Raw genomic sequence first — 12,631 nt, 5'->3', positions numbered from 1 at the left:
TTAGAAAAGTTAAGCTATTATAAGTTAAGTTTAGCAAAGTTCGGCAAAATTAAGTTCAGCAAAATTAAGTTCAGAAAAGTTCAGCAAAATTAAGTTCAGAAAAATTAAGTTCGGAAAAGTTCAGCAAAAATAAGTTAAGTTCAGCAAAATTAAGTTAAGTTCAGAAAAATTAAGTTAAGTTCAGCAACTTTAAGTCCAAAAGAACAGGGCCGGGGGTTGTTTACCACTTTCGTCTAATTTTTTCATTATCACAATTCTCCAATCTTTCAAGATAAGTATAATTTTTTTTACCAAATTCTTCCCAGTTGTGAATAAAGTATTAAAATTACAGGATAAAGTAACATTAAAATAGGAGATTTGCTTACCATTTTCCCCATTGCACTGATTATCAAATTGATAATATAATACGGAGTATATCATTGAACAAATGTTATTCTGGAGTATCAAATTGATAATTGATAATATAATATATCATTGAACAAATGTTATTCTGGAGAGGAAGAGTTGTGTAAATTGTAGATGTCACAACAATGGCATGAACAAATTGAGAAGCGCCGTTTGAATCACTTCACAGAAATCATTTTCTTAATTATGAGATCATGAAAACATGAAACAGCAAGGATGAATTTTACAGAGAATGTCAAACGGCCGATGCATTTGGGTTTTTAGTAGCGACATGGATTAGCTGATGTCATATGGTTCTTGTATTACTCCGTATATATTAGTATAGATAGATAGATAGATAGATACAGATATAGATAGATAGAAGTATAGATACTCAGTACAAGCTAACAAAACAACCAACTTTTTTGCAATCACAATTGGTTTGTTAAATTGTAGAAGAACCGGAGCTGCATTATCCGACTGCACTTGAAAATACCGAACTTTTCTCAATCACAAAATTTCGGCCATTGTAACAAAAAAATCTTGCTAAATTAGTTGAAATTCTAGCCAAATAATAAAAATGATTCAACCATAGAAGTCAAAAATCAACCCAAAAGATTCAAGCAAATAAATTAGAACAATTTTGACCAGGCTAAGAAGCTCTTACAAACCCGAAATTGACCCAACCCAAAATGTCTTGACCTGGTTGACCTGTTTATATATGTAAATATTTTCCGATATGAAATCCAATATTAACCTTGTCGCTTTTTCAGTTTTTGTCTCTTTATCTATCCCTTTAACTGTGGCTGCAAGTTCAGAACCTCGTACATTCTGTGGAAAAGATCATCTTCAGTAGCATCATCACCCAACTTGAGTGTGTCTAATACCCATTTTCTCTCGTGACTAATGTCGCCGACATGGCAATGATCATAGACTTGCTTATTTTTTCCCATTGCCATGATTCTAACGGGAGATACAAAACTTCTGACATGAGGAGCAACATACGCTATTCTTTTCATAACCTTGCTGATTTTCATGTCCGTGATATGGCTACACCCTATGTGTTGGATAAATACATTGGCTGAAAGTTCCTCGAAGCCAAACAAGTTACCATTCTCCAAGATACCAACAAGTTTGCGATTTCTGTACGATTGGAGATTTAAAAACTCGTGCCTTTTTATCCATATGCCCTTGGTTCTGTCTTCCAAAACCCACAATATGTAATCATGTATACATCCTATAGTGTGACCCATGTTTATAAGACGCCCTGCCTTTAAACCTACACACTCAACTCTGTCCGCATTAAAAGAAGTACGTTTGCGTTGAGGGCCGCAACTCACATGAAATTCCTCGGAAACAAGATCAAATGAAATTAAACATCGTTTTTTCATCCAAAACAGATTCCCCTGACATTCAACAAAATTATCGAAATACTGATGAGGAATATTTTGTTTTATTTTTCTCCAAATGTTTGAGCCGAGTGTATAAATTGCACCAACAGTTGATTCGATGCTGTTATTTCTTAACAATACCCCGAGTTTGAGAATCTTATATTCTTTGGTAGACGGTGAATAGCAGAAGAACCACCAGTGACGGCATTTTTTGAAAATAGGAGCATTACGAACTTGAACTTCCTCTGCTATATTTGGATTGAAGATACGGAAGCAATTCGATAGAGTCATATACACACACATCAAACCTCCACTTGACTGAAACCTGCTCATTTTATTAACTTCAATGTTGGTTGAGTACTCAAACATCTTCGAGGTAATGAACTCGTCTCCTGATTGTTCGACAATATAAACTTCCCGTCTCCCATGACAATATTTGTAAAACGGAGTAAAAAGATATCCAACGGGTTTCTGAAGTTCGCGAGTCCAATGCATATCTACAAACTTATTGTCTGTCAGAATATTGTACAAAAACATACACGAACATCTCAGCGATTTGATTGAGGTGAATGGTAGCATCAATGCAATCTCGTGCAGGATTTCACATGGAAGGACGTTAAAATACCCTCCAATCATCCTCTTTCGCTTGCTTTGTTTGCCTGTTCGAGTAACTTTCGCTGATCATAATGTTGAAAAGCGTAACAATAAGTTAGACTGTAGCGTAGCCAAAAATATCAGGGTAACAATTAATCTTGCTTAATGGTTTTAAGCTCTCGTTGTAAATTATTCTTTTTTTTTTTTTTTTTTTTAAATGGTTGTAAACCAGAATTTGTGAAGTTACAATTAGGGCTCTTATGCAACTCGATAATTTTTCAACATCGTGTTATTTTAGAAAATAGAGACTATATCGTCAATTCGTCTATTTAATATGTTTCCGAGAAACAATCTTTCTTAAAAGCACAATTAAAGTAGGTTATTCAAATTTACGAAAATTAATTTATACTTAAATTTACCTTTTTTTGAGGCATGTTCTTCATCTACTTTCATCATGGAAGGCTTGCTGGGAGTTCCTAACAAATCAAATGGATGGCACAAAAAAGCACAACACTGATTAATCAGAAAATATATTAACAAAGCGAGTTTTATCAATTGTAAGACCGCTGTACAAAACATATTGTAAAACCGGATTCATGTAAAGGGTTTATATTAACGCTTATATAAAACGGATTAACGCAAGTATTTAAGGCACCCTTCAATACTTCATCTCAAATTGGACCAAAATTTTCTCTTTACAATATAAAACAATACTGTCTTTAATTTCTAAGTGGCTGGCAGAATTACCTTAATGCTTGTGTTCACGGAGATGCAAGTGAGATGCTATTTAACTCGTTTTATTTTTTTTTCTGATGATTATTCTTGTGAATAGATTTTCTGGAAAAAAAAGAAAAAAAGAGGCATTGAGCAGTGAGCACGCAATTAGTGCTTCTAATATCGACAACTTTGAGACTAATTTTTGCCTTTTAGGTTTTGTTTGGGCTTTATAAAAAAATTACTGACCTTTTGAAAGAAAAACGAGTTTATGGGCAAATCTATAACTTTGGTTTTGGGGGGTTTAAAGACAGACTAGGGTTTAATCTCGTAAACGATATGACACCGCTAGGGTTTGAACCCAGATCATTTGTAAAATTGTGCTGGAATAAGTAAGTTACGATGTTATTTAACAAAACATCTCTAGAAACAGTGCCCCTTCCTTTAAAATCCGCCCTTACCCGCTAAAATTAGATATACTTGATAAAAAGAAAGGAAAAAAACAGTTATCGGAGGGTATCTAAATAGTATAAAAGCCGACTTTTTTAAAGCTTTTTTATTGTTTGAGAGATTTAAGGAAAACATGCATTTGTTTTGTTAGTGGCGGGCCTAGACCTGTCAAAATTCGACCCGACCCGTTTTTTAGGGTTACAAACCCGGTTATTTCGACCCGCGACTCATTTGACCCGAACCCGAAATGACCTATTATTTTAGGGTCGAGACCCGACCCGAACGGGTCGACCCGTTGGGTCAAGGAAAAATCATGAATTTTATTAAAGATATTAATATTTATATATTATATTTGAAAATATAGTAAAAAAATTATTTTTTTTATTACTTAAAATTAAAAATTCAACCAAAAAGTCAGTTTTATATAACTTTTATAATATTTAATAATTAAATAATTATTAAAAAAACTTTATTTTAATAATTATATCAATATAATTATTGTATATGATGAATATGATTAAAATAATAACTTTAAATATATTTTACTTTTTAAAACAATATTTTTTAAATTAAAAAAATCGTTTAAAAAAGACGTTAAAAATTATTTCTTGACACGTATATGACCCTAACCCTACCCGTGACCCGTATGACCCGACCTGTATCTGACCTGACCCGTATTTGACCCAACCCGTATTCTGACCCGACCCGTATGACCCGACCCGGGACCCCACCCGCCCGACCCGTTTGACAGGTCTAGGTGGGCCTCATTTCAGAAAACAAATTAATTAATTTCAATTCTTTTATTTTGCAAGTTTAGTTTTACAAATTTATATGTCTATTCACCAAGTTTTACAAAACACTATACCAAGGTTGCATTATTATATTAATAAAATTGTCATTTCAAATCTATTTTATGCGCCCGCGCTTTAAATTTTAAGAAATAATTTTACAATACTCAACAAAAAATCTACTTTTAATTTTGTATAAATTTAAGTCAACAAAAAAAATTAGCTTGCAAATAAAAAATCGATTTTTGAATAGAAATAATATAATGTGATTTCAGATTATGTACTTATAATATACTATATTTTACAATTTTTTAAGTAATTTTATTCTTTAATCTGTCCAGAATAATGTATTTTTTATATCTAACTTAATGTATTTATGAATGTGATGTTTACTCTTTTAACGTTTCTTAGTAGAAGTCATTATTAAAAATACTCGTGCATTTTTTGCACGGGATTAAAACTAGTTTACGTAAAATTCTAAATTGCTTAACGCAAAGTTTTAAACCCGTGCAAATAATGCATGGGTCGTAATAATAAACGCTATTATTGCGCACATGAGCATATATAGAATCATATAAGTGAGCGTGATTAAAAACAGTCAATATTGTGACAAATATGATTGTTGATATACTAATAAATTAAAACATATATTTCAAAATATAATACACATTAAATTGTTATGTCGTAATGTCATGAAATTTTAGTAGATTTATATATTAGACGAAATAAGCATATATGGATTAGATAAATCTCATAATATAAATTAGGATACATTATCAATTTTTCATGAACGGACCGATCTGACATGGGTTTCATGATCCGAAACAATGGAACACTCGCCGTGTAACATAATTCAATTTAAAACCATACCCATTTTTTCCCATATGAATTATCCCACAGCAAACTCTATCTCATCCCTCTCCATATTATTATTAGATGTACACTTACTCCTCTTGTAATTTATATACGAGTTTATCATCATAATTAAAGGTGTTTTATTTACAAAGATAAAAATAAAGAAATGACTAAAATAGGTAAAAATTGAATTTTTAGTTGTTGAAAATGAAAATGTGTTAACGTAGACTTGAATTTTAAAGTCGCTAACTCGGTCAACGACATATTAGATCTGGAAATCTTATTAATCCTTAACATATATTATAGGCCAAAAAACTTAAATAAAAATTGTAACCCAAGACAAAATTAAACATACAATCTCATTATCTACTCCGTATTATCCAGCCACCTCCAACCCCCAAAACAAATCCTAAGTTCATACGGAGTATTTACTAATGAATACCGTCTACCTTGTCTGCATCCCACTCTCATTCATTCCCCTCTCTTAAAAAACTCCAAATTAAACCCGCGTATTTAATGTCACTCATACCCTCATTCATCTTCCTCAAATATGGGTTTTCATCATCTACCTTCTTCCAATCGTCCTCCCATTTTTTATTAAACCCAATTTATTGTATATTTAATAGATTTCCGTTCAATATTGAAGATATTTGGGTTAAATATTATAAAAAGATTCATGTAAGTAATAACTTTAAATGTTTTTAAAATAAATTTTCAAAGCAATCATTCATTTGCATGTCATTTAAAATTGTTAGATCTGCAGATAATTATGATCGTGATATTGTTATTTTCTTAAATAAATATACTATTTTGAAAAAAAAAAAAATTTTACAGGACGTCTTTTTTCAATTTATATATGATTACTTTATTGATTTTACTGATATCGTATTTATTTCACTCCTTATATTATTTTTTCGATTGTTATACATTTATGATTAATTTCTTTTTGTCCAAATATTTGTTTCGATTTTTTTTATTATGTTCAAATCGTAATTAAAGCCCTAATTTTTTAATTTTTTTAAATTTCTAAGTTTGTAGTGAATTTCATAGATCTAAAACTCTTTTTATTTATTTTTAATTATGTTCATATTGTAATTTAATATTATTATTTTATTTTTAATATTTATATATAATGATACTTTCAAAATATTATATATAAATCCGGGAAATATTAACTTTTAAGAATTTAAATATTCATGATTTCAATTTTTATGAAAGGTGTTTTTTTTTTAGATTTTAAGCTAATTTTGTTATAGTTTATATTTTGGTTTTTTTTTTGGTTTGAGGTAATATATTTGTAGTATTTGATTTTTTTTAAATTTAATCTTGTATTAAAGAGCTCATAATTCAATTTTCATGGAAAGGTATTCTGAGATTTTAATCTAATTTTGTTGGAGTTTAAAAGAGATGAGGAAAATTGCTTATGTATAATTAGTGATAGAATATAAGAAGGTAGAAGAGAGGGCAATTAATTCACTCAATGATTATGGGGGGTCCTACATCACCCAAAAAAAATTCTCAGAGGTTGTTTGGTTACCCATTAAATAACACAGGAATTCCAATTCATGTGAATTGCAAAATGGGTAACTTGTTTGGTTACCCCAATTCACATGAAATAGAATTACCTTGGAACTCTAATTCCTCCACAATGGAGGAAGTTGCTTACCTAGGTCCCCCTAGGTAAGTGGGAATGCCTACATGAATTGCATTTCCTTTATGCAACCTGTTCCGGGTGTAATTCCAGAGCAGATATTAGTTACCACGCGTGGCTAGTAGAATGATGTCCTTGCTTGAATCCTCCTCGCGGTCTCCTGAAACGATGAACAAACTGAGGGCTCGGCTTTGGCCGAGCGTACTCACTCCGACGCTCAAGTCAGTAAACTTAGAGAGATGTTGTTGTAACTTGGCTAAGAGTGTATTGTAGAGAGATAAGGAAGATAATACCAAATGAATAGTGGTTATTAGGTCAATTTGTGGATCCTTTCCTCAATGAAGGTTGAGGAGTATTTATAGGCTTTTACCTTTTGTCACGTAGTGGCCAAGTGGCCAAGTGGCTAGCAGGTGGAAAGACCGTTCTACCCTCGGCCGATGGACCTATGGCAGGCTGGCCGAGGGGTCTTGGATATGAGTACGCGAATACGTCCCGGCCAGCTAGTTATGTCCGCCGAGACCAGTGGCCGGCCGACGGATTGCATCGGCTAGACTGTCTAAGTTGTTGACTTTCTTTGTGGATATCTTTGACCTTGCTCAATATGTTGACTTGGTCGGTCGCCGTGCGAATATGCCCCATCAATTTGCCCCAGCGTAGTCTATGCCGTGGTATGGGCTCCGATGTATGTTGAGCGTATATTCTGCGCAAGTATTTTTGCAAAATTTTTCTCAGATCGGCTCCTTCGATGCATCGGGCGTGGTTCTTGTTAGGCCGTGCCATGTCCCCCCTCCACATGGATGCGTAAAGGGCATCCGATGTGGAAAAGAATGTGACGCCGGCCGTGACCGGGACCGAGAGTGCTTAGGTTGTTTTTGATTGCCCCCGGCCGGTGCTTCCTAGCTTGGTTGATCAGGTGGCCGGCGGAGAGCAGATACCTAGGAATTTGTTGAGGAAGGTGAATAGGCGAAGAGATGTGAATGGGCGTGTTGAAGACGCTTGGTCACTATTGCATTGATTGACATTCAACTGTTGCAACGATTGACATTCCGTGGTTGCATGTCTGACACGTGTCTGTTCGTTGATTGGTTGACGCTTCATGGGCTGTGCCCTGATTGGTCCTTCTTCATGGGCTTTTCCCTATAAATAGGGCAGTTCTTCCGTGATTTTGGCCACCAAATTTATTTTCTCAAATTTTCTTCAAAATCTTCATCTTTCTAAACTTTCAAGGGCTTCCTTTTCTTCCAATCTTCAGAGTTTTTGATCCGGCGAGCGTTTTTCTTCGAGGTAAACAAATAAATTCTTTTTATCTTGCTAGTAATTTGTTGTGAACATGTCTTCTGCTGATGCTGGACCTAGTAAACCCGCCTCGGGGGGCCCTAGGTCTCCTTCTCCTGAAGTTGATCCTCAAATTCTTGAGGAATGGGAGGACTCTGATTCCTTTGGTGATTTGGGTGATGATTTTGGTGTCGATGCGGAGAGGTCTCGTCTTAATGAGGGGAGACAGTACGTTCTGGATCACGGCGACGCCTGTAAGGTCCGTCTTGACCGTGCTTGGACTCATAAGCTCGCCAGTTGTTCAGGCGAGAAATTTTTCGAGGGCCATTTTTTCTTCGGTAGGGATACAAAATTGTTATCCCCGAGGAGGGTCGAGCCGTCTTGCCCTCCACCGGGCCACACCGGTGTATATATGCGGCATTTGGAGTATGGGCTCCGGTTTCACTGAATGGGTACGTTATGGCTATTATTAGAGCCATGAACGTTGCCGTTGCCCAACTGCATCCGTTGGCTATGAGGACCATAATCGGCTTTGTCTGGCTCTGTCTCTTCAAGGGAGAGGCCCCAACGGTGAATTTATTCCGCCGGCTTCACTGTCTCAAACCATTCTCTGGCCGCGTCGGATGGCACAGTGTGCAAATGGAGCCGGGTTATGTCTCTGTTGACAAACTTTCTTCTTGCAAGGACTGGCAAGGCCGGTGGGTGTACGTTAAGGTGCCGGATGACTATGCGCTGCCCTGCTCTTTCCAGCACCGAGTTAACTTGCGGTGTGAGACTCAGGCGGAGCACGACAGATGTATTTCCCGGAAGAAGCTCAAAATGGATGCCAGCAGTGTCTATCTCAAGGAGGATGAGAGGCTGGCAATGAGGCTTTTTGAGGTGGACAAGAGTGGAGTGCCGAAAAGATGGATTCCCCCGACGCAGATCATCCTTCAGAATGAGCCGCTCTGCCATGTCGGCCTCATACCGGCCCTAGCACAGGGTGAGTGGGGTCGGTGTGAGGCCCATCGCCGCTCTCAGTGTTCTTGTTTCTTGAATTTCGATTTATTTCCTCTACCTAACTTTTGCTTTGTTTCTTTCGCAGACCACTTTGGAACGGACTTGTCTGAGGATATTCTTCGGAGAATGGGGCTGCACAAAGATGGAACTGTTGCCAACTTGCATCCCAAGGCTCCAGCCCACGACCGTAGGAAGTCGCCGAATGATCTTATGGAGCAGCGGCTGAAGGGCTTGAGCATGGAGGAGGCCCAGGCGAAGGTTGTTAGCGGTGTAGTGCGTCGGACGCGGAAAACGGCATCGACCCCGGTTCCACCTCCTATCCCCCCCTAAGAAGGTGGAGATTGTTGATATTCCTGATGAGGGGGACTCTGATGTGGAGGGATCTCCCCTCATCCGTAAGAGGAAGAAGACAGCCTCTACCGCTGGCGAGGAAGTGCCTCCTCCGGCCAAGAAGGCCAAGCATGGTACCTATCTATCCCGTGGCTCAAATTTAGCCAGGCTTTCTGATATGTCGATACGCGTTGATACTGATGTTTTTATTAAATTTTTGCAGACCAACCGCAGTCGGCTTTTGCTCTCGTTGGGCAGCAGGTGGAGGGGTCCTTTGCGCAGGTTGGTGATCAAGGCGCCACCGTCAACCCTTCATCCCAGAAGGCTTCCTTCTCCCAGCCGCAGGCTGGTGGTCAAATTGTTACCACCGTCCCTTCATCCCAGAAGGCTTCCGTCTCCCAGCTTATAGAGGAAGGCACGAAGCTAATTAGGGAGCTGGCAAGGTGGAACGTGGTTACCGGTGCTCGTCTCATGGAGCAGGAGAAGGCCGTGGCTCGAGCTGTTTATGAGCGTAATGCCACTAAGCAGGTGGCTGCGTCGGCGAAGCTGGATCTCCTCAATGAGCGGAAGCTTAGGGGAGATGCTGAGAAGGCGCTCTTGGCTGAGAGAAAACTCAGGGAGGACGCTGAAAAGGAGGTCCTTGCTGAGAGAGCCAAGGCCGAGGCTGCGGCAGCCGAAGCTGCGAAGCTGCTGAAGAAGTGTGACCTTGTGCAGGGGCGTGCCGATCTCTATCTCCAGCAGAGGAACGAATCCAAGGGCCTGTTTAAGGCCCAGGCGGAGGTGATTCGGGGCAAAGAGGCCATCATCAAGCAGAAGGAGGAGGACATTGAGATGCTCCAAACCGTCATGCTCCCCAATCTGTGCGCTGAATTCCGGGACTTGGCCGAAGGAGCTTCTAGGGAAGTGATCGGGGAGCTTTTCCCTCTTGATGGTTCCTTTCCGTGGGGCAAATATGACGAGCTGCTTGATGACAAGCTCGAGGCTAAGGAGAAAGCCGTGGCGGAGAAGGCCAAGGAGGCGGTGAGGGCGAAGATGGAGAAGGAGGCGGCCGTGGAGAAAGCAGCTCTTGCTGAGAAGGCTAAGGCGGCCAAAGAGGAAGCCGAGAGAATGAGGGCAGCTGATGACGCCGAGGCCAAAGCTGAGGCTGCCGGAAAAGCTGCTGGGTTGCCTATTGAAGAAGATGCGGCTACCGCTGCCGATGGTGAGCAGCGACAGGCATAGGGAGGCGGGCGGTCGTCACCAGGCTCACCCGGCGTCTCAGATAGCTTCAGCTCCTCACTAATACCATGGGCTGCTTGATGAGAACAAGTTTACAGCAGATCTGTTTCAGCTGTTCGGGAGCCAATTATTAAGCCTTTCCTCCCTGCCATCTTTTGGCGCTTCAAATGACATATTCGTAATTTTTGCTTTCCTTTCCTTGTATTTTGTATAACTCTGGTAGGTTGTGTTTTGGCTTATCCCAATGGGGACGGCCGTCGTCTGCATTCTTTCCACCTGTAACCCGTTATTATCAATAAGAGTTTGTTTCCTTTGCCTTCGGCATGGCCGAGGTCTTCTCTCGTTTTTGTCTGAGTTCCCCTTTTACGTTATTTAATTGAGCGTCTCTTTTTGTTTCCGCTTCGGTTTGGCCGAGGCAGTTTAGAGTGTGTATCTCAACTGTTTTTAACGCTTTTAAGGCATTTTGATTTGTTTATCAAACGTGCTGGCCGCGACTGTCGCGGCATCTGCTTTCTGATGGAGACCGCCGCTCTTGTCGGTGCGACAGTATGAGTCGGCGTCTGTTACCGGATAGCGTGTTACGCGGCGTCTACCACTTGGGTGACTGCCACAGCGCTACATTTCTTCATGGAGACCACCGCTCTTGTCTATGACAGTGTGAGCCGGCGTCTGTTCCTGGATAACGTGTTACGCGGCGTCTACCACTTTAAGTGACTGCCGAAGCGTCTACTATTTGGGGTGACTGCCACAGCGCTACATTTCTTCATGGAGACCACCGCTCTTGTCCAATTGACAGTGTGAGACGGCGTCTGTTCCTGGATAACGTGTTACGCGGCGTCTACCACTTTAAGTGACTGCCGAAGCGTCTACTATTTGGGGTGACTGCCACAGCGCTACATTTCTTCATGGAGACCACCGCTCTTGTCCAATTGACAGTGTGAGACGGCGTCGACCTCTTTCTTCATAACGACTGCCGCTCTTGTCGAATCGACAGTATGAGACGGCGTCGACCTCTTTCTTCATAACGACTGCCGCTCTTGTCGAATCGACAGTATGAGACGGCGTCGACCTCTTTCTTCATAACGACTGCCGCTCTTGTCGAATCGACAGTATGAGACGGCGTCGACCTCTTTCTTCATAACGACTGCCGCTCTTGTCGAATCGACAGTGTGAGACGGCGTCGACCTCTTTCTTCATAACGACTGCCGCTCTTGTCGAATCGACAGTATGAGACGGCGTCGACCTCTTTCTTCATAACGATCGCCGCTCTTGTCGAATCGACAGTGTGAGACGGCGTCGACCTCTTTCTTCATAACGACTGCCGCTCTTGTCGAATCGACGGATGAGACGGCGTCGACCTCTTTCTTCATAACGACTGCCGCTCTTGTCGAATCGACAGTGTGAGACGGCGTCGACCTCTTTCTTCATAACGACTGCCGCTCTTGTCGAATCGACAGTATGAGACGGCGTCGACCTCTTTCTTCATAACGACTGCCGCTCTTGTCGAATCGACAGTGTGAGACGGCGTCGACCTCTTTCTTCATAACGGCTGCCGCTCTTGTCGAATCGACAGTATGAGACGGCGTCGGCCTCTTGCTAGTGATTATGGGAAAAAGAATGTTTTGTTGGGAGACTTGGCCGATTTTTACATTAGATATATATAAAAAAATGCGTCGGGGTGTCCACAGCCATTTTGGACACCTCCGCCGCTACACAAGGTCAACTAGTTCCCTAATGCCTTTTCGGTGGCGCTCCTTCCCTGTCAGCCGTCGGTCGCGTCCATGAGGTCGCCCTTCTGTTGTAAGGATGAGCTTTTCCCCCTCTCGGATTGCTTTGCCACTTTGAGGGATTGCATGTTGCATCCTCTGGCAGATACCTGAATGTTGACCGCCTCGTCCTTCTCGTCCTTGGAGACGAGTTTATGCGCTTCCCCCCGGTCCGAGATATACATCAGTGTCAGGGCCCGGATGGACATTACTGCG

The 12,631-nt window shown here is 40.3% G+C and overlaps 1 protein-coding gene across 2 annotated transcripts; it reads right to left on the bottom strand.

The window, feature by feature from the left end:
• Positions 1-957: 957 nt before the first annotated feature.
• On the bottom strand, positions 958-3,234 carry LOC141658551 (F-box protein At2g07140-like). Of its 2 annotated transcripts, none has more exons than XM_074465480.1 (3): positions 3,084-3,234; positions 2,789-2,845; positions 958-2,452 (listed from the first exon to the last, which is right to left on the bottom strand). In XM_074465480.1, the coding sequence occupies exons 2-3, from the start codon at positions 2,823-2,825 to the stop codon at positions 1,173-1,175; spliced, it is 1,317 nt and encodes a 438-aa protein (XP_074321581.1). In that variant the 5' UTR covers positions 2,826-2,845; positions 3,084-3,234; the 3' UTR covers positions 958-1,172. The 2 variants fall into 2 exon arrangements, with proteins under 2 accessions (XP_074321581.1, XP_074321582.1); XM_074465481.1 differs by having other exon boundaries at positions 3,117-3,234.
• Positions 3,235-12,631: the final 9,397 nt, after the last annotated feature.

This window comes from Silene latifolia, chromosome 6, assembly GCF_048544455.1.
Source record: "Silene latifolia isolate original U9 population chromosome 6, ASM4854445v1, whole genome shotgun sequence".
NCBI lineage: Eukaryota > Viridiplantae > Streptophyta > Magnoliopsida > Caryophyllales > Caryophyllaceae > Silene > Silene latifolia.
This window is presented reverse-complemented; position numbering and strand designations above follow the sequence as displayed.